Source organism: Sciurus carolinensis, chromosome 11 (assembly GCF_902686445.1).
Source record: "Sciurus carolinensis chromosome 11, mSciCar1.2, whole genome shotgun sequence".
Taxonomy (NCBI): Eukaryota; Metazoa; Chordata; class Mammalia; order Rodentia; family Sciuridae; genus Sciurus; species Sciurus carolinensis.
Genome location: NC_062223.1, coordinates 67,435,125 through 67,455,794, shown reverse-complemented (window position 1 = coordinate 67,455,794; position 20,670 = coordinate 67,435,125). Strand labels below are relative to the sequence as shown.

Below are 20,670 nucleotides of genomic sequence, written 5' to 3'. Positions count from 1 at the left end.
AAAGATTGGGGATGTAATTCAGTGGTAGAGTACTCCTAGGGTTAATATTCAGTATCATAATTTTTTTTTTTAATTTATGGGAGCAGAGGAAAGAAAGGAAGTTTAAGGATAGGTTGTAAATGTCCCTGAATGTCAGACATTTGGACTTTACTCTGCAGGAAAAGGTACTATGAAAGAAGAGAAACATAATCAGAAGCAGTGTTTTGTAAAGCTCTCCCTTGGTTGCAGGTGGGGGGGCGGGCAATAATTCCTAGAATCTTACAGCCTACTTCACATTTTTAATCAAATGAATACTTTCCAAAGAGTAAACTCTTGTAAATACTTCCTAGAAGAATAACCAATAGGGAAATCCATAAACTATGCTGCCAGTTGTATTTCTGATATTGTTAGTTAAGGATTTATACCTTATTTTAGTGATGGATATTAAGTAAATGTACCAAATTTGACTCACTAACATATCAGTCAAACAACATCCTTGCACCCATAAAAAAAAAAAAGCCTTTCCAGTTGAGTGTGTTGGCATGTGCTTGTAACCCCAGCTCCTAAGGAGTCTGAGGCAGGAGGAACACAAGCTTGAGGCCAACCTGGGCAACTTAAAATAAAATAAGGGTTGGGGGAGACATAGCCCAGTGTGCTCCCTGGTTTCAATCCCCAGTATCACACACACATGGCCTTTCTAATGGCTAACACTTGCTGAGTACTGGGAATATACCAGATACCATGCCAAAAGCTTTATGCACATTATCAATTACTCCTCAATACAACCTTAAGGAGCTAGGTGTTATCATTAGCTCTATTTTACAGAACCAGAGACTTAGGGAAGTTAAATAATTTGGTCAAGGTCCCAATTCTAATTCGTGAAGATCAAGAGTTTCAGGTTTAAGGGAGAAAAAGTTTATTTAACCAAAGTGCAGACTAAAACATAATTCAAAACTGTCAAGAAGTTAAGAGAGTTTGGAGTTTGGAACAAACATACTCTCTTTTAAACAAGTTACCAAGAAATGGTGGTGCGGAGGGGTGGGAGCAGGGAATCACATAAAGTTGGTTTATCTTTTGTATGTCTATAAGAGGGAAAATCTCTTTTCATCCTGTCCTACAAAAGCAATATGTACATTCAATGTTAGGGTTAAACATAGCAAAGTTGTCTATGATCAGTCATAAATACATTTTTATTATTCACTCCATAATCTTAAAAAAAAAAAGGCTTTGAAGCATAGTTAGTGAAGACATATACCATATTTCAAATACTTTTTCTACAATTAAATGCAATCAACAAAGTTCGCCCTAATATTGTTTCAATGCTTTTTTGTATTATTTAGATTTTCTTTTGTAATATTTATATATATATATATATATATATATATATATATATATATATTTTTTTTTTTTTTTTTTTTTTTTTTCAGAGATTGAGCCAGGACCTCACACATGCAGGGCAAGTACTCTAACCACTGAGCTACATCCCCAGTCCTTTTTGTTATTTATCTAGAGACAGGGTTTCACCAAGTTGCTGATGCTAGCCTCAAACTTGCAATCCTCCTGCCTCAGCTTCCTGAGTAGCTACGATTATAAGCATGTACCACCATGCCCACCACAGTTTTATGACTTTTTTTAAAATTAAAAAATTAAAAGTGAATCTTTTTTTTTTTTTTTTTGCAAATAATATTATAATGAGCAGAGGCATATCTATATGGCAGAATCTATAATTCCAGAGTTATTTTCTAAATGCCCTACTGGATAATGGTTTCTATAATCATTCGCTTCCAGCTAAGTCCCATGAAAAGTCAGGCTGAATTATGGACTAGGAAATCACAACATGCCACACTGTGTCCTACCTGACTATCCTAGCATCTATAGTGGGTCAGTAAATGAGAGAATAACTTCCTCATCGCTCTCATGAGCCAAATATCATGAAGACTGGCAGAAAGTAAATAAAACAAGGCTGTCCAGAGCCCCTCTAGCCTAGCCATATCCATTTAGGGAAGCCCATATGGACCCACATGGTGACCATGATCCCAGCATGGAGGCAGAACAGTGGGATCTGCTCCATCATGGCTCCTTTGGCAGAAAACAGATCCCTTCTGTCTGTGGATAAACCAGGACCTGCTTCTCACTGACTGAGTCACTGGATGGGCTCCTGCTGCTCTGGGGGTCCACTCCTCCTTGGGAGAGGTAAGCCTCTCCCCAAAGCCTCCTCAAGGCTTCATTTTGAGAAGCCTCACATATTCCACATCTGTTGCGATTTCTTAACTGATCAAAGGGCTGAGAAATGCCCTTGGGGCTACCCTGTGGAAAAGAGGGTACCTTCCTTTTCCTCACAGTGAAAGGCCTGCTTCACATGAACAACACTGTGTTGTCAGTCACAATTTCCACTTTCCTTCCTGAGCAAAAGACCCATGGAAATAATTCAGGTTAAGTGCTTCCAGACAGATTTGTTTCTTTCACAAGGTAAAAATGGCTTAACACTAAAAATTGACTCTGAATGTTGGGAACAGCTTTTTGCAAATGTGCTGGAGAACTGGCCTCAATCACACAACCCAGTTGCTTCTCCCTTGTCCTCAGCAGCCAGCTTGTGTCGCTGTCCCAGACAAAGGCATCAATTGCCTCCAGAACACTTCACTATCACAGCAGAGCCTTTGTGCATCTTCAGTGACCATTAAAATCCCATTCTCAAATCCTACACAGCTGTTTTCTCCCCCCTCTTAAAAAAAAATACGGGAAAGCTTTTCTGATGCAAAAAGCAGAGACCAGCAGGATGAGGATTAATGGCGACAGACAAAGAGACCTAAAGGCCTGCCCTCTTTTCAGTACTGTGGCCTTTGAGTATTTCAGGCTATGGACAAACACTATGGTCCCTCTGTGGCTAAGATAGTGAACCTAATAAAAGAGGTCACTCTCCAGCATCTCACTGTTTTCTTAAGAATCAGGCTTTGACTTCTGAAGGAGAGCCACAAGCAGCCCACGCGGATTCCCAGGGTGTCCTAGGGCTGCCGCTTTGTCCCAGCTCAGAGGCAATGGTGCCCCAGGCAGTCCTGTGGCCTCAGGATCCTGGCTTGAGCCCCCTTTAAATGAGTGCCCTGGGATCACAGGGGACAGTGCCTCCTTAGGTTGAGAGACTGATTTTTCATTGTTCAGGGTCGTGGTGTGTACTCAGGTTTGCTATCTGAAAATCTTCTTACAGATGGGACAGAGAAATGAGCGCAGCTTGAAGCCTTCCTTGCTGGGTTCCCGAGTATGCACCACGTTTTCTTCAGGTCTAGTTAACTGGAGCTGAAATTTCACTTCCTTTAGAGTACCCTCGATTTAAATATTTACCCAAAGATTTACACTTTACTTTCTTTTCATGTGGTTAAGTCTCCTTGAGATTTCATCTGTTGTTCCTGTAAAGATTCATTTGCTCATTCATTCAATAAATATTACAGATAATGTGCTGGGTACCCGTTCTAGGAGTTGCAGATACAGCAGGAAAGACGACAGACCCTGCCCTAATGGGGACCTCATTCTTGTGAAGAAAATAGACAATAAAAAGGCAAATAAATGAACATATAGCAGAATGCCAACCAGTGGTGTGATGAAGAAAGGAAAACCAGAAAAAGGGTAGCTAGAGTGGTGGGAGTAGAGTGTCCATGTGCACCATTCAGAAGGGTGGCCTCGTCAGGCCTTTCTGGGTAGAGAACAGAATGGAGTAAGGGACACAGCCTTGCAGAGGGATTACCCAAGAGTGGAGGCCTGTGGCACAGGAACACCGTGAAAGTAAGGTGATGGGAGATAGGTTTTAAAAAGCAAGCAAGACCCAGATCATTCCCTTGAAGTTCTCGAAGGCCAGGGTAAGGCAATTAGGCCTTACTCAATATGTGGTGGAGATTCCAAATGAGGAAGTCGTGTAATGCAATGTGATTTATGGTTTTGTTTGTTTGTTTTTGCTTTCTTTTTTGGTACTGGGCATAGGACCCAGGAGCACCTTACCATTGAGATACCTTCCCAGCTCTTTTTATTTTTTAGTTTGAGTCAGGGTCTAGATAAGCTGCTGAGGCTGGCCCTGAACTTGAAATCCTCCTGCCTCAGCCTCCCAAGTCGCTGGAATTAAAAGGCGTGAGCCATCATATCCAGCTTGACTTGTGTTTTTAAGTCACCGTATAGCTGCTGCACATAGAAAAGACTAAGGGAAAGCAAAGGGAAGAATATTCAGAGACTGATGACGGACTGGTAGAAAGGAGGTGGTTTGCCACAGGGTAAAACTAAGTAAGGAGAAGAAAACCAGCTAGATTCAGGATAGCACCTGAAGCTGACAGGATTTCCAGCGGACTCAGTGAGGAGCATGGCGTGAGAGAAGTCAGGAAGATGCTGAGGTTTTTGGATTCAGCAACTGGGTAAACAGAGGTGCCATTTACTGAGGGGAAGAAGTGACAGGTGTGATTTGGGAAGAAGGGAAGAGGAAACGTTGAGATGGAAATGCCTATTGGCCACCTGAGTCTTAAGACTGAGAAGGCACTGGCCAGCTGGTGGTCTCTGAGGGGGACACTACACCTTGGGGGATTACAAGATGATCCACTGGGTGTAGGCAAAACAGCCTCAGAGCAAAGCATGCTAATTTTTACCTAATAAATAAGAAGCAAACAAGATCCACTGGATAAATACATGGTATGCGACTGGCCCCTCGCTCAGCTGGCGTCTCCCTGGGATGGGACACATGTTAGGATGAAAAGTCTCCAAGAGAGAGGAGCAGGGGCAGTCCACAGCTCCAGGGTGCAAAGGTGCTGACTGAGTCTCTTTTTTTGGTATAGTGAGAGGAAGTACAATGTAACTGTGCCTGGTTAGATTTACTGATTACATTGTCTAGTTTCAACTGAAGTAAACATCACAAAATAATAGAAAGCAGCTCCAGAGATTTCTATAAGAGGTGCACCCACCTTGCAAGCATGCCTGCCAACAGGAAAGTGCTAAGGTGACACTTCTATCCCCACTACCCACCCAAACCACATCGTGAGATAGACAGTAACGATTCAGTAGATCCAACAAGAGTTCACCCAAAGCACAGGCAATGAACAAAAAATCTATTTGAAAAATGGATTTAGGAATGCTACTATTAGCAACGAATCTTGCTAAATCGTGGATTGTACCTTCAGAAGCTAGCCAGTTATTTTTCAGTTGTGTCTAATCTTTGTCTTGTTCCATATTTTATTGTGTACTGTATGTACTGTATGTTACTGTATGTGACTGTATGCACTGTAACTATATAAGCCAATAGTGTCGGGGTATCCGGGACCCCAGACCCTTTTTAGGCTGTTCATTAATGATGGCGGCTGGAAAGTTGCCAGTAAGGTTCCAGTAAGGCTCTATTGTGAAAAACAAATGGCATCATATACGGAAGTTTCTATGATTGATTTGCACCTATGCATGCTCTGTGCATGATCACCTTGTGCCCCAGGTAACTTACTATATTGTCCACGCTTTTCCCTCATGGACAGTGCTCTGATTGGCTGATGTTGTGTATATATGCTTCTCTGTAGCCCTTAGAGAGGAGGAAGAAAACAAAGGAGAATAAAAGAAGTAGGATGGACTCCTTTTAACAATAAAGCCTTGAACCAGGATACGTGTCGTGTCTCTCTGCGGGCAGGGAAACGCCATAAATAGTACAAGTACATAATTTACAAATAAGTAAACATTAATTTAAGAGTGTGTGTTCTGGGCTGGGGAGATAGCTCAGCTGGTACAGCGCTTGTCTCGCAAGCGCAAGGCCCTGAGTTCGATCCCCAGTACCAAAAAAAAAAAAAAGAGTGTGTGTTCTAAAATGTTCAACACTTCTTGGGTAAAGAAGTCTACAACTCAAAATAGAAATAAGTGGGCTGGGGAGATAGCTCAGTCGGTAGAGTGCTTGTCTTGCATGCACAAGGCCCTGGGTTCGATCCCCAGCACCGCAAAAAAAAAAAAAAAAAAAAAAAAAAAAAAGCCTGGTGAGGGCAGGGCAGTTTGGGAGTCACCAGCATCTGGTGATATTGAAAGCTGTAGCACTGGATGAGGTACATAAAGATAGAAGAGGGGAACAGAGGACTGAGCCCTGGGACACCTGGTGCTTAGAGAACAGAAAACAGGGAAGGAACCAGCATCAAATGCAGAAAGGAAGCAGCCAGTAAGGTGGAAGGAGAACCAGAAGCCTGGTGTCTGAAACCCACAGAAAAGAGATGTACAGGTGGAGGGAGGGATCAAGGGTGTTGTACAGCCTGTCTGCAAAGGGGAAGGGAATCAGCAAGTGGATTTGGCAACATGGTGGCCATTAGAAATCTTGGAAAAGGCAGTTTCAGTGGAAAGGTTGGGATGAAAGCCAGATTGAGGAAAAAGTGAGAGGTAAGGAAGTGTAAATCAACTCTTTTCAAACAGTTTTGTTCTATAGGAAAACAATGAAATACGGTAGGATCTAGTGGCAAGCATGAGGTCAACAGAGGGTTTGGTTTTGGGGATAGGAGTTCAGTTTGAGTGCTGTTGGAAATGACCTAGTAGAGAAGGAGAACTCTGAGACTGGGTTCCAGTGCTCAGGTGAAAGAGATGACCTTAGATAGGAGCATGGGCCAACCACTCATTTTAACAGAAGGGACACTGGAATGTAGTGCACAGATACAGGACGGGAGGGCTGACCCAGATATGAAGAGATGAAGTTAATTTCCCATGGAGAAAGTTTCTCTTCTCTTCCCTGCCTCTGGGTTCATTTTCTCTCATTCTCTCCTCCTCCCCCCGCCCTCTCTTTCTCTCTCTCCTACCAGGGATTGAACGCAGGGTCCCTAACCACTGAGCCACATCTCCAGCTCCTTTTATTATTTATTTTGAGACAGAGTCTTGCTAAGTTGCTTAGGGCCTCACTAAGTTGCTGAGGCTGGCTTTGAACTTGTGATCCTCCTGCCTCAGCCTCCTGACCCACTGGGATTACAGGTGTGTGCCATTGTGCCCAGCTGGATTTTCTCTTTTTACCAATGGCATCGCTGCTTTATGTGTCACCAAGGCTCCAACCCCCACCTGTCCCAGCCTTCTCTCCTTGCTGTTCCATCGCTCATTTGCAGCATCCAACATTTGTGTCCCTTTAACCCATTCCCCATTCTTCATTCCCAGGGTACTCCTGTCATTCAGTTCCTCACCGTCTCTCACTCGGACTACTGTGATAACCTTGTAGCTAGTTCCTTGCTTTCTGTTCTGCCTGTCTCTGCCCTTTACACCCTACCATTGGATTCTCTTCCCAGTTTGTTACCCTGATTGCTTCACTCCCTGCATTTCTCTGTTTCTTTGACTTATGTTCAGTCTTTAGCCTCCTTTTCTGCATCTGAGCTTTCATCCTTTTTTATGCTCTCTCAAGAGCCTGTTTTTCTCAGCTTCTCCCATAAATCTCTTCTGATTATTTCTTCCCCAGTGATCCCATTCATCTAACCATTCAACCAACCAGGCCTCCTGCATATGAAACAGGGCTGGGTGGGATGAGAGACATATGGGATGCAAGTGACAGGATCAGAGGCCAAGTCAGAAACCTCCGAGCTCACCCCACATTTTCCTCTCTGCAGTCCCTGATCCATGTTATCACCAAAGGCTGCTCATCATTCCTCCTAAACGTTCCTTTAACTTACTGCCTTTTCTCTACACCTTCTTGGTCTCAATATTTTTTATGTGGCACACTCAAAAATCTCCAACTTGGTCTTTGTGCCTATAGTTTTGTCCCCTACAATATAGCCAAGAAGATCTTCCAAGAATAAACAAATAATCTAGACACTTCCTGACTAAGTTCTCTAAGGGCACCACATTACCTAAACAAAGTGAAGCCTCCTTACCAACACATTCAAGGTCTCCCATAACTTGGCCATGACTTCCGCCTGGCCTAGTTATCCACCATATCCTACCTGGCACTTAGGATAGTAATACTGATATATCAATCATTCTTGGTGCACAGCTTGCTCTTCATCATTTCCCAAGGCTGTGCCTCTGCTGGAGTACACCTCCCTAGTTATACATCATCTGTGCATCCTTCAAAACTGAGTTTAGGCTGTCTTTCTTTTGGGAAGGTTTCTTTGATCCTTACCTATGAGTGCTAAGTGCAACTTGAGGGATGGTGTCTTATTTATCCAGAGCTCCTTAGCACCCACCCCAGAGCTGGCCCATGGAGGGTTTTCCATCTGAACATGCAGTATGAAGGATAACCTCAGGGGACAGGGTGTACTCAGGAGAAGTGAGTATTCAATTTGAGAGAGTTAGGAACATAGGCTTTTGAGCCAGATCTGGGTTAGAATCCTGCCTTTGCCACTTACTTACTGGGTGACATTGGGTAAAATGCTAACCTTCCCATGCTTTAGAGACCTTACCTATATAAAAAGGCATGATGTTGCTAGGCTTAGTGGCTCATGTCTGTAATTCCAGCATCTCAGGAGGCTGAGGAAGGAGGATTGAGAGTTCAAAGCCAGCCTCAGCAATTTAGCAAGACACTAAATAACTTAGTGAGGGCCTGTCTCTAAATAAAATATTAAAAAGGCTGGAGATATGGTTCAGTGGTTAAGCTTCCCTGGGTTCAATCCCTCGTACAAAAAAAAAGGCATAATGTAATATAGACTAGTCATGAGAATTAAATGAGATAATGTATGTAAAATACTTAGCACAGCGCTGAGCACATTGTAAGTCCTCAATAAATGTCAGCAATTTACTAAATTATGTTTTTAAAATCTTTCTAATTAAAAAATTCCTACTCGGTCTATGTGATAAATATTATACATTAGAGTTTATGGTTTGGTATTGGTCTATTTTGCTAATATAGACTTTCTCTTTTCCTTAATTTAAATGGAAAATTCCTATCTGTGAGATTCCAAATGATTTCTCAATTTTGAAAAAACTAAGAATAAAATTCCCAGCTCATTCCTGCCTCAGGCCCTTTGCCTGTACTAGTCCTTCCCTAACCAAGGAGCACCCAATCCCCTTCAGAGATTGGCGTGCCATCTCCTCACTCATCCCTATGGACAGCACCCCTTCCATCCCTCCAAAACCTCTCAGTGTTATTATCTTCACAGCACAGAAACTTCTGAAATTATCTCCTTTCTTTACTTTTTAATTTCCATCTTCCTCTGTTAGAACACGAACTTCATATAAACAGGCCCCTTGCTCGTTATGTTCTCACAGCTTCATCCCAAGCACATGGAGTGAACACAGTGGAGCCTCAATAAGTCCTGGTTGAATTAATTTTTCTCAATTGCCGCAGAGGAAAGTTACTGCTGTTAAGAACTGAATTGAACTTCCTATTCTCTCAGGAACCCAGGCACTAAAATCTTCCCAGTTCACCAGTTGCCTGTATTCTCTTAAAAATCTCAGCAAGTTTTAAGAAGTCATATACAAAGTCATATACAGCCTATTTCTTAAATAACTTATTCTTTAGCTGACATCATGAAAGTATAATGCTAGAAATCTGTGTCACTGTTAATTTTTCTTTAGGCATGAAGGACTTCATGTAGAAGTATGGAGCTTAAGGAATTTATTCCTCATAGAATATAATTGCTTTTCTTCTCTCTTTTGCCATCTTACTAAAATGGATTACAGATGGTACAAGGGTAATTGCAAAGTAGGCTGCTTCCAAAGTTCCCAAATACCAAATTAATAAAAGACTTCACTACGTTCAAATGATAGTAAGAAAGTCTTCAATTTTGTCAGAAGTGACTATTGCCTTTGGTATAACTTGGGATTTCAAATTTTTATTTTTTAAAAAGGATATTGGAAAGACAAACAATTCAATGAAAAAATAAACAAAGACTATGGATGTTCTGAGAAGGAATCCAAATGTCAAACCTAAGACAGCATGCTCAGTCTTACTAATAACCAAAGAAAAACAACTTTAAACTACTTTATTATTTTTTATCAGGTTTTGCAAAAATTAAAAGGATCAATAATAGGATATGGAGCAATACACACTCAGACACAAGACTGGAGGGACAGTACATTGGTATGATTTTTGGAGGATAATTTGGCAGTTATTTATTGATGTTTTAAATATGCATGTTCTTTGATATGGCAATTGTACTTCTACAAGTCTGTCCTTCAGGAATATCAGCATGTGTATAAAAAAGGTTATTCTCAGCAACACTGTTTGTGTAGAAAAATTAGGACTAAGTTCAGGGTCCATCAATAGGATCAGGGCTAACAAATACTGCTGTCTTAAAACAGATACAAACTAGAAACCATTAAAAGAAATGAAGTAGCTCCCATGTTGGCACAGAAGAATGCCTGTGATGTATTCTATAGCTAAAAACAATACATAGCAGTATTCAAATCATATTGGTATATTTTAAAATGTTTATTCACACATAAACCCATTTTCCACAGAGCAGCCAAAGTTATTCTTTCCAAATATAAGTTAAAACACTGTTATTACTCTGCACAAAGCCTCCGACTGGTTTCCCTCCTCCCTTGGATTCAAAATTGGGGTCCTCACCCATTTCTGCTTCCCTCCAAGCCCCAGGCCTCTGCTACTGCACTGCCTCCCTCCCTCTGCTCTCCCTGGGCTTCCCTCCAGTTCCTCTGAGTGTTTTATTTGCTGTTCCCTTTGCCTGGAACTCTCCTCTTCTCCATGTCCCCATAGCTTGCTTCATCCTGTCCTTTGCATTTCTGCCCAAATGACACTTGTAATGAGGCCTTCACTGACCACAGTCCATATTTAGGGAAAACTAGTTTCCTTCATACCTCTCACTTTGCCTGAGAACGTTCTATTCCACTTCCCAGTCAGCCTGCTCTCTGCATCCTTGACACCATCTGCTACATGATATACATACTTGTTCATGAGTTGGCTCCCTGTCTCCCCACCCCAGAACTATAAACTGCGAGGACTGAGATTTTTACTTGTATTTTTCTCTGATTTTCTTTTTTTTTTTGGTACCAGGGATTGAATTCAGGGGCACTTGGCCACATCCCCAGTCCTATTTTGTATTTTATTTAGAGACAGGGTCTCACTGAGTTGCTTAGAACCTCGCTTTTGTTAAGGCTGGCTATGAACTCAAGAACCTCCTGCCTCAGCCTCCCAAACTGCTGGGATTACAGGTGTGCACCACCGCACTTGGCCTACATACATTTTTCATTGCTGGACTCTGGCACCTGTCGTGGTACCTGACACACAGTAGGAGCTTAGTAAATATTTATTGAAGGAATGCATAAAATTTCATTTCTGTGTGTGCATAAAAACAGATGTGAAAAAATACACAGCAAATTGTAACAGTGATCATTGCTAGGAAGTGGGATCGGCAGCTGTGGGGAGAACTTTCTTTCATCTTTACTATATATATTTCTATACCATTTGGAACATGTAGCACTTTTACAATGAAAACTAAATTAAAATATCTTAAAAGATAAATGTGATAATTCCATTTCTCCTTGTAGGTCATTCCCCAAACACTTTTGGGGGGCTCTCCATGGTTTGAACATGTTGTCCAAGGGTTTGTGTGTTGAAATTTAATCCCCATTGTGACATATTAAGAGAGTGCAAAGTTAAAACAACCAAGACATTTAAAGGTGAAATCTTTGGGACGTGACCATGTCAGATAAGGTGAAGCCTCCTGATGGAATACTGGTGACTATAAGAGGGAAAGAGTAGTGCCAGCTACGCAGAATGCCAAATGTTCATGAGTTCAAGGCCATACTGGGCAACACAATGAGATCCCATCTCAATAAAACAAAATTAAAAAAAAAAAAAAAAAGAGGGAGAGAGGTCACACCAGACACACACAACACACATAAACACACACACACACACACACACACACACACACACACACAATGTGCCATGTGCCCGCTGGGTAAAAATCTTTTCTAATTAACACACACAACCTGTCTTTGTATCAATTTCCTTCTAGCAGTAAGAAGGAAAGAAGGAATGTCATTAGTGATTCCTTGTACATGAGGGGAAAGTAGTGCCAATGAAATCTTCAACATTGCTTTCTGACAGGGTAGCAAAGATTTGGTCTCATGTAGGCTACAAAATTCATCCAGTTTTAGAGGGAGCTCTTGAGATAAGCCATATTGTCTATCTTAAGAACAAATCCAATCAAATGTAGCATGACTGACATCTCAGGGGCACCTTCACACATCACGACAGAGACACAAACCCTCTACTGTGTCCTCCATAGGCTGCCATGATCATGAGGTCTCTGTTAATAACTGCCCTTCTCCTTGGTTTATTTCCTAGGAGCATACTCATGGCAGTATTAGTAACAGTCCCACAGGGAGTTGGTCCATATGCCCTTGACACTACTTTTCCCACATTCTTTTTTTTTTTTTTTTTTGAGGGGGGGAGCACAGGGGTAGTGTTAGGGATTGAACCCAGGGCCTTGTGCTTGCAAGGCAAGCATGCTACCAACTGAGCTATATCTCTAACCCACTTTCCTACATGCAGGCTCCCTGGTGAGCCCCCAAGGCCTCACTCAAACAGGAGAGTGAGTGGGAAGACAGGTGCAATTTAGTTCTGAGAAGTCAAGAGGAGCAGCTTGCCCACCTGAAGATTTTCTTCACTCACCCTAGAAAGTAGGGCAGCAAAGCCAACCCTAACCACTATTTTGGCATGAAAACTGGAGCTCTTAGGATTTTAAATGAGAACAAAACAACCAGATGGTTTATGTTTACTTTCTTCTTTTATCTTAAAAGAATCAGCTGGAAAAAAATTCAGAGCTCTCCGGGAACCATCCCCTTGTGGACAGTTACGCTTGATTTTCACCAAGTTTTGATAAAGGAAGAGATTGGAGCTGTGGTGCTGTTGCTGACAGTTCAACTGAGTTCAGCTTTGCTTACTCACAAACACTGACTTATTACACCTTACCTAAGCTTCAGTTCTCAGGCCTCATGATTCTACTGACACTTTTAGAAATGACATCAATTTACTCTGAGGGGGTCAGCTATTGAAATCCACCTTATTTGGGACCAGAGCACAGGCTTTAGAATTGGACCATCAATGAGATCTTCAGCAAGAGAAAAGCTTCAGGCTGTTCACCTGTTCAACCAGGTAGGGTTGCTATGAGGATTAAATGAGATAATGCAGACACAGGGCTCAGTGTTGTGCTTGCTAACAGATAGAACTCAATAAATTACCATCATTATGATAAAGAGAGACTCCAATTTTCCCTATTTAAGACTTTTCAAGTAGAGTCTCCCCTAATGGCCTGGAAAAGTCTTTCCCAACAAACAAATTTCAAAACTGACCACCCTGGAAACTTTTGCTAGATTTATCAGAAGAACTGAAAGTTTATCAAAGTTAATCCTGAAACAAACACATATACACACCAACAACATACCATAGAACTAATACTGTTAGAAGCCTTGGACAGAAGCTCAGGATTCTCACAAGCCAGCTGAGTGGCTCTAGCTTTGCCTCTGCACAAGACTGTGGACAGGAGTTTGTTCCCTGCCACCATCAATCAAGTGACTTCAGGAAGTGATAACAGATTAGAGTATGGAAAAGGTTCAAATGCCTCACACCCCAGCCCTGCCCCAACCAGGGAACAGGGCTCTGAAGATCCCTCAGGAACTTAAAGGGCAGCATCCTTCTTATGACTCCTGACTCTTCCTTTTTGTCCCTCAGTTCAACAGTGACTTCAGTGCCTACTCCAAGCCAGGCATGGTGCCAGGTGCTGAGGAAAGAGGTGAGCAACACTCACTCAGGCTGTAGGGAGCTCCAGGTCTAGTAGGCAGCATAGCCATCGACATAACAGGTACCAGATAAGAAAGGGCATCCAGAGTGTTCTCTGAGCCCAGAGAAGGAAGGATGGCCCAGATCTCCTGTTGGTTACCTTTAGTGTTCACAGATCTCAAGGTAGTTCTGTTAGCAAGAGTGTCCTGGGCTACTCACCACACTGGTTTTCTACATGGCCCTGGCCCACTCCACAGGACTCTGTCAGCTGTTCGGATGTTCTGGGAGACTTTCTAGCCACATCAAGGACCATGCCTGAGAGCTGAAGGTGAAACTGCTCTCTGTGGGCAGCCTTCCTGAGCGTGCGGATGGCCTTCCGCAGCCGCTTCTCTGTTCGCTTCACAATGCAGCTCAGATCACAAGAAGCTGTAGGAAAAAGGACAGTGACAGGGGAGGAAGTCAGGCTGCAGGGCGTGAGTATGTCCAGACCAACTGCAGGACCCACCAACACCCCTAGTTCCCTGTGAACCAGAAGGGGCGAGACCTGGAGGTGGGCACCTAGCAGGCTGGGCAGCTTTCAATTCAAACAGAAATTTATTGAACAAAATGATAGCTTTGGGTTTTTATGAAGCAGAGAAAAATTATCAGTTCTAAACCAATTTGTGTAGTTTGGGGGTGAAAATAAAACAGGAGATACTTCAGTGTTTGCACTATTTTCCCCCCAGGAATGATGAAAAGTGAAAGGCAAAGAAAGAAGGAGCAAGCTGTGAGAAGCCTGGCACCACAGATGGCTTTCAGACCAACCTGTCACCTCCTTTTGGTAAGTTTCACGCTCAAACTCAACAGTGATAAACATTTCCTTAGGGGTGCTTGGTCGGCCAGGGGGTCCTGGGACTTGCTTGCCGGGGCTGCATGTAAGGTTTGCATAGCGGAAGCTCTCTTTTACTGAGCTGTGCTTCTCTGTATGAAGAAACAAAATTATCGGAAGCCAAGTCCTGGCAAAGCACTCAGTTGAACATTCGCTAGAGCTCAGTAAACATTTCATTAAAACAACTCTCCAGGGACTACGTGATCAACTTCACATGGCGAGACGCTGCAAGCCCCCAGCTTGGAGCATGATGACATTTTCATTTTGAAGAGCCAGTATCGCCTCCTATATAACTTTACAATCTCGCTCTTGAAAATTCTTTTTGTGGACAAATGCTGGGTGTGTACAACTGACATGTGTGGAAGAGGAGAACCAGGGGTCGTTTCACATCGCCTACCCTGCTGATGGTTTGCTGAGGGGTGCTCTTGTTCTCACAGTTGTTTTTGTGGTTGTTGTTTTGGTTTTTGGTACTAGGGATTGAACCAGAGAGATGCTTAACCACTGAGCCACATCCCCAGTCCATTTTATTTTTTGAGAAAGGGTCTTGCTAAGTTGCTTGGGGTTTTGCTAAATTGCCCAGGCTGGTTTCAAACTTGCGATCCTCCTGCCTCAGCCTCCTGGGTTGCTGGGATTACGGGCGTGTGCCACCATGCCCTGCTTCAGTTGGTTTTCTTAAAACTGGACTGTGATGGCCCCAGCAGAGGGAATAAGTGCAGGAGCGGAAGGGAAACCAACTCCCGCTTTCAGGCATATGAACCCTGGCATAACACCAACCAGAAGGGAGAGCTGGAAAGCACATTAACAGTGATGTCTCATTTTTATTTTATTTGTTTTGTTTTGTTTTTGTTTTTGTAATACAAGGGATTGAACCCCGGGGGCCGAGGGGGGGGTGGTCTCTACTACTGAGCTGTATCCCAGCCCTTTTCGTTCCTTATTTTGAAACAGGGTCTCACTAAGTTGTCCTGGCTGGCCTCGAACTTGCCATCCTTCCTGCCCTGTCTCTTGAGTTGCTGGTTACCACTGCACCCAGCTTGATGTCTCATTTTTAAATAACCAGGAAAAATAAATGGTACAAAGAATCAACAGAACCAAACAATATCATGAAGGCATCTAGGATGACAGTGGAAGTTTTGTATGACACAGGGTTTTGCACATCTCTGTTTCAGACTTTGGCAGTCTTCCATCCTGGCGATTTCCAGTGAATCTGGTGATTAATGATTGCTAACCGGAATCAAAGAGCAAGCAGGTCCATATATGCATATGATTAATTTTACTCTATTTTAAAATGTTATTTTAATGAAGTGAAGAATTACCTTTACATTCTTCTTGAACATTACAAGTATATTCAAAACGACAGTTCATCAGGAGCCAAAAGAAAGAGGTAAATTTGTTTCTTCTCTATATTTTCCCCCAAAGATGTTTTACCTTTTCGTGAAGCTAACTTAAAATTGTAAATTAAAAAGACGCTCATTTTGAAACTTTTTCCTTTCAATTTTCCCATGTCTACTTTTTAAAGGCTTTTTATTTTGAAGTTTTGACTTATAGAAAAGTTGCTAAGATAGTATTAAGAGGTTCCATATAACCTCCACTCATTTTTCCCAGCTAACATCTTACTTACCTTAACATCATATTTATCAAAATAAGAAATTAGCATTGGTGCAATCCATTAAGTAGACTCCAGACCAAATCTGTTTTCAATAATGCTTTCCTCCTGGTTTAAAAATGTAAATGCTCCCTGAGGAGCATATGAAAAATGTAGAAAAAATTAAAATCACTTATCATCCTCTACCTAGATGTAACCATTATTCACACAGATCTTTCTTTGTTCCCTCTACTTTACTTTTTCATACAATTTGGATTATTTTAGATATACAAGATGTTACTGTCCCCCTTTCCATCTCAGCATTATAATAAGAACATTTTCCTGTCATTAAACATTCTTTGAATACATATAGTTAATAGCTGCATAATATTTCACAAAATGGAGGTACCAAATTTAATGTTGGTCAGTTACCAGCAGGAAGTCAAAAGTAACTAGAGTGAGCTTTATGTTTGTGAATTTTTTGAGGGTAGACTGGGGAAAAAAAGCTCTTAAGACATAAATTCTGACTTTTTTAAATCTCCAAAAGTATTCTCTGAAATAATATAGAAAATGTGGGGAAGAAAGAAGTGTTAGATGTTGCTTGTTTCAGTCAGCCCAATTCTGTTTAGATGATATGTGTTCTGTTAAAGCCAATAGAGTCACAGTTTCCAAAAATCAGACCAGCAGGAATGCTGGATATGACATCTTTGTTCATCAAAGTTATCATTTCCAAGCCAACCCTCTTTTTTTTTTCAAATTTCTTTGGCTTACTCTTCAGGCAAACTCTAAGATCCAGAAAATTTAACCCAATGCAATCACACATTGCTAATTTTCATCTTAAGCCCTTATTGACTCCTTTGAATTCACAGGTTTTTCCAGAGCTTTACCAGCTACCTCACAGAGGAAGCTCTGAAGTACAACCCCCAAAGTATACAGGGGTGCTAAGGTAGGCTCTGCTCCCTCTGGTGACAAAAGTCCCTGGAGATGCTGAAGTTCAGTCCCATCCGAAGTGCGCTTGAATCAGCTGGACAGCATCTGCCCTCAGACCTCCGGCTCAGGCATCACAGGCCCCTTTCCCAACATGCAGGCAGGCTCCCTACACCAGCCATCTGATTCCATACCTGGTAGTGCTGGTCGCAGACCCTCGGGAAACAGCTCAGCCTTTTTCAAACTACACTTGCCTTCACTTAACTTAAAGGTTACACTTGTCCTGATGGTGGTGACATCTTCAGAAAGAAACAAGTGAGAGAAGTTACCTTCAGAGACAAAGGAACGGAAACACCAGGTGGATGGTTGCGAGCTATCTATTGGCCTGGTCCCACTGCACAGCACACCCTGAGCCCACTCTCTCGCCTGAGGCCAAGAAAGGTTTGGATCATGGAATGCCCATTACCCTGGACTGGGACACCTGGAGCCTTCTCAGAGGTGAATCCAATGTTCAAATATAACAAAGAAAGAGCCCAAAATAGCCTCCACAGTGAGATAAAAGATGAGGCCATTTTTGTTCCTTTCTGAGAAAAAAGTCCAATTCCTCAGGCTCAAATTTGGATAAGACTATTGAGGGAGAGAGTGAAGGAAAGACTCTCCCAGGCATGCCTGCCCCAAGAGGAAAGGACTGAGGCAGCTGCCAATCCAGGCATGGTTAGATTTCCAGGGCCTGGCAGGGAACACAGGCCCCACTCTGAGGGGCTGTGTACAGAATTCTGGTGGGAGTCCCAGAATCAGTCTTCACCACACATTAGGCTCTGGAGTGCATGACCTACATTTAGATCCCAGCTCCTTGATTTGTGATAAGAATTTAAGCAAGTTTTTAATCTCCCTAAACCTCAGTTTCTTTCTTTCTTTTTTTCCTTTGGTGCTGGGGGTTGAACCCAGGGCCTTGCACATGCATGGCAAGCACTCTACTAACTGAGCTGTATCCCCAGCCCCCTCAGTTTCTTCATCTGTAAAATAGACATATTTAAGTACCTATGTTACCAGGCTGTTGTAAGGATTAAGTGTGATAATGCAAATAACAACAACAACAACAAAAAAAATACTTTAGGTGGTTGACTGCTACATAATAAGAATTGAGTATCTGTTGGCTATTTGCTTGCCCATCCTTGGGAAGCCTAAATCACCAGGGAATCATCACTGAGGGATTTGATGAAATAGACCATGATGTCCACTCTGACTGGGTCCCAAACATCCAGCAAAAAGGACAGTGTTTACTAATGACACCCAAATTATGTTCTGTTTCTAGAAATGTGATTAGACTGGAGAATTCTACAGTTTTTGGTTTTAAATTGTCAACATGGAAATTTAAAGAAACTGAACAAAATGAAACTTTAAAAAATTTTTTAAAAAGGGCAGTGAATGATAGTGCTTAAGAGTCTAAACTCAGAATGCCTGGGTTCAAATCCTGGCTCCTCTATTTTTTATTAGAGTTACTTTGGTCAAGTTATTTCACCTCTCTGAGCCTCGGTTTCTTGTCTGGTTAATGAGGATAATAATAAAATTGACCCAGAGAGTTGTGGTATAGATTAAATCAGTCAATACATGTAATATGGTGGGCAGCATGTTTTAACTACTTGAATCCTGCATGCCTTGGGTCTTATCTTTGCTCATAAAGGTAATATGGACATCAAAAATGTCATATGTGCCTCATTCAGATGTTCTCATGACAGTGACGAATGTGTCTACATCTGAGCAGATGATACCTCCTGAAAACTCTGAGTCTCACTCTTAGTTTTTTGACAAACTGGAAAGGATTTTCCCTTTTGGGGAGAGAATCCTTGCTCCCCCTGTTTTGCCCAGGCCTATCTCTATTAATGCCAGGTATCCAGTCGCATTTCCTGCTGGGTCTCTGAGGGAGGGAATTCAGGAGACATGGGTTCCCTAGTTCAGAGCTCTGTGGGCCTCTGTCCAATATGCTGACCCACCAGGGTTGAACCCAGTGCCTCTGAGTACACAGTGAATATTCAACAAGTATCTGTTACATGGGTGAGTCAGATTTGAGGCACCAAAGCTACAGATAAGAACATCCTGTAAATGCTCACAACCTCAAGATTAAGAAAGAAGAAAACAAATTCAATGCCCAAGAACCAAGTGCCCTTGGATAAAGGCCACTCACTGAACACAAGCCCCCCAAAAGCACGTAGATTTGGTAATTACCCCCAAAAGCAGAGTCATTTGATTTTTGCTGTTTACTCCTGAGAGAAGAGCCGCAGGTGACAGAATAGGCCTCTTGCAGTCCTGACAGACAGAACGTGGATTGTCAAATGCATAAGGCAAGGTTATAGGTTATCCTGATGGCAGCTAAAAGCACCCCCCACCCCACTCCATTTGTGTCACTACCAAAAACACAAGCATATAGGGTCTGAAAGCATGGGATTCTGGTGGTCAAAAGTATCCGATCAAGGACCTGGAAGGCCTTTGAAGGCCTCCAACACCTACAGACCAGGAAGACCTGGCCCTGGTATGAGGATCTGCCCCTGGGGACCAGACCCACTCACCTGAAGAGAGGTGAATGCCAGAGTGACATCTTAGGAAGCACCTGTCTCCTCCACCACTCTTCCCGCAATGCAGGGACACATGGGGTGACACAGTACTGGACAGGAACCCCTTCACTTCTAAACAGGACAAAACACAGACACTTACAGAAAGAGAAGGACATTTGCAAGTGTAACAAGGATAGCTAGGTCCCATGCACCAAAGACCCCAAGAAAAGAAGGTCAAGCTGACGCCCACACAGAACACAGACACCAGGCCCCATTTCCCACCAAGGTCAAGGAGTCCCTGGTGTGTGATTTTTTTTTTCATGCAGAAGAGCAACCAGGGAAACAGAAGTAAGTTCCAACCTACACAAAAGCACAGAAAGAAACACCAAAGAGCCCGAAAAGTATCTCCTGTTTTTGGACTATTTAAAGACTGGCTGCTGCGGAGGGGAGGAAATCTCAGTGGAGAAGGTCAGGTGCTCTGGGTCCAGCAGGACATGGAGCACTCAGAGCTTCACACCTCTGGGCCAGCACTGAGTTCACTGGCCAAGTCTGCTCTGTGGCCGGTGCCCCTTACCCACACAGTCCTTTTTATTCCAGTGGAGCTTGTACCCGGGATGGCACTGGCATTCATAGCTGCCCACTGTGTTTGCACAGACCTGCTGACAGCCTCCGTTGTTGATGCTGCACTCGTTGGTGTCTGTGGAACAAAATGCTCCCGTCACAGCAGCACGTCACTGAATGGGCTGATGCTATCCCTCCCTTGAGGAAGGAGCAGCAGCAATGTCATATGGTTGAAAGTCACCAAACAAAGGAAAGGGGCTGAGTGCCCTCAAGTTTGGCACCCACTGACCACACACCCCATTTCCCACTGGCATGAGCCACACTAGGGAGAGCTCAAGTTCCTCTGTTCACAAAACCATTGCCTGGTTAGGAACACTCAGAAGAGACCACACTCTGCTTTCAGATGTCCAAACTCAGACACCACACAGACTTCTAATTTAAAACTCCATCATCCTCTGTGCTGAACATCAAGGGAGTCAGAATTCAGAGTTCTATTTGTTGCCACAGTTGAGGTACAGAAAACAGAAGTGACATGCACCAATCCCTGTCAACTTGAGAC

The 20,670-nt window shown here is 42.8% G+C and overlaps 1 protein-coding gene across 10 annotated transcripts in view; it reads right to left on the bottom strand.

Moving 5' to 3' along the window:
* Scube2 (signal peptide, CUB domain and EGF like domain containing 2) overlaps window positions 1-20,670 on the bottom strand; it is an 86,626-nt gene that overhangs the window by 31,872 nt on the left and 34,084 nt on the right. For 5 of the 10 annotated variants that reach the window (XM_047519188.1, XM_047519192.1, XM_047519190.1 and 2 more), the window contains 6 exons: window positions 20,125-20,247; window positions 19,566-19,682; window positions 19,225-19,305; window positions 17,193-17,327; window positions 14,426-14,581; window positions 13,841-14,047 (listed from right to left, as the gene is read on the bottom strand). In XM_047519188.1, the coding sequence (XP_047375144.1) occupies window positions 13,841-14,047; window positions 14,426-14,581; window positions 17,193-17,327; window positions 19,225-19,305; window positions 19,566-19,682; window positions 20,125-20,247 (819 nt within the window). The remainder of the gene's footprint in view (window positions 1-13,840; window positions 14,048-14,425; window positions 14,582-17,192; window positions 17,328-19,224; window positions 19,306-19,565; window positions 19,683-20,124; window positions 20,248-20,670) is intronic. The other 5 variants (XM_047519194.1, XM_047519187.1, XM_047519191.1 and 2 more) reach the window with 4 other exon arrangements.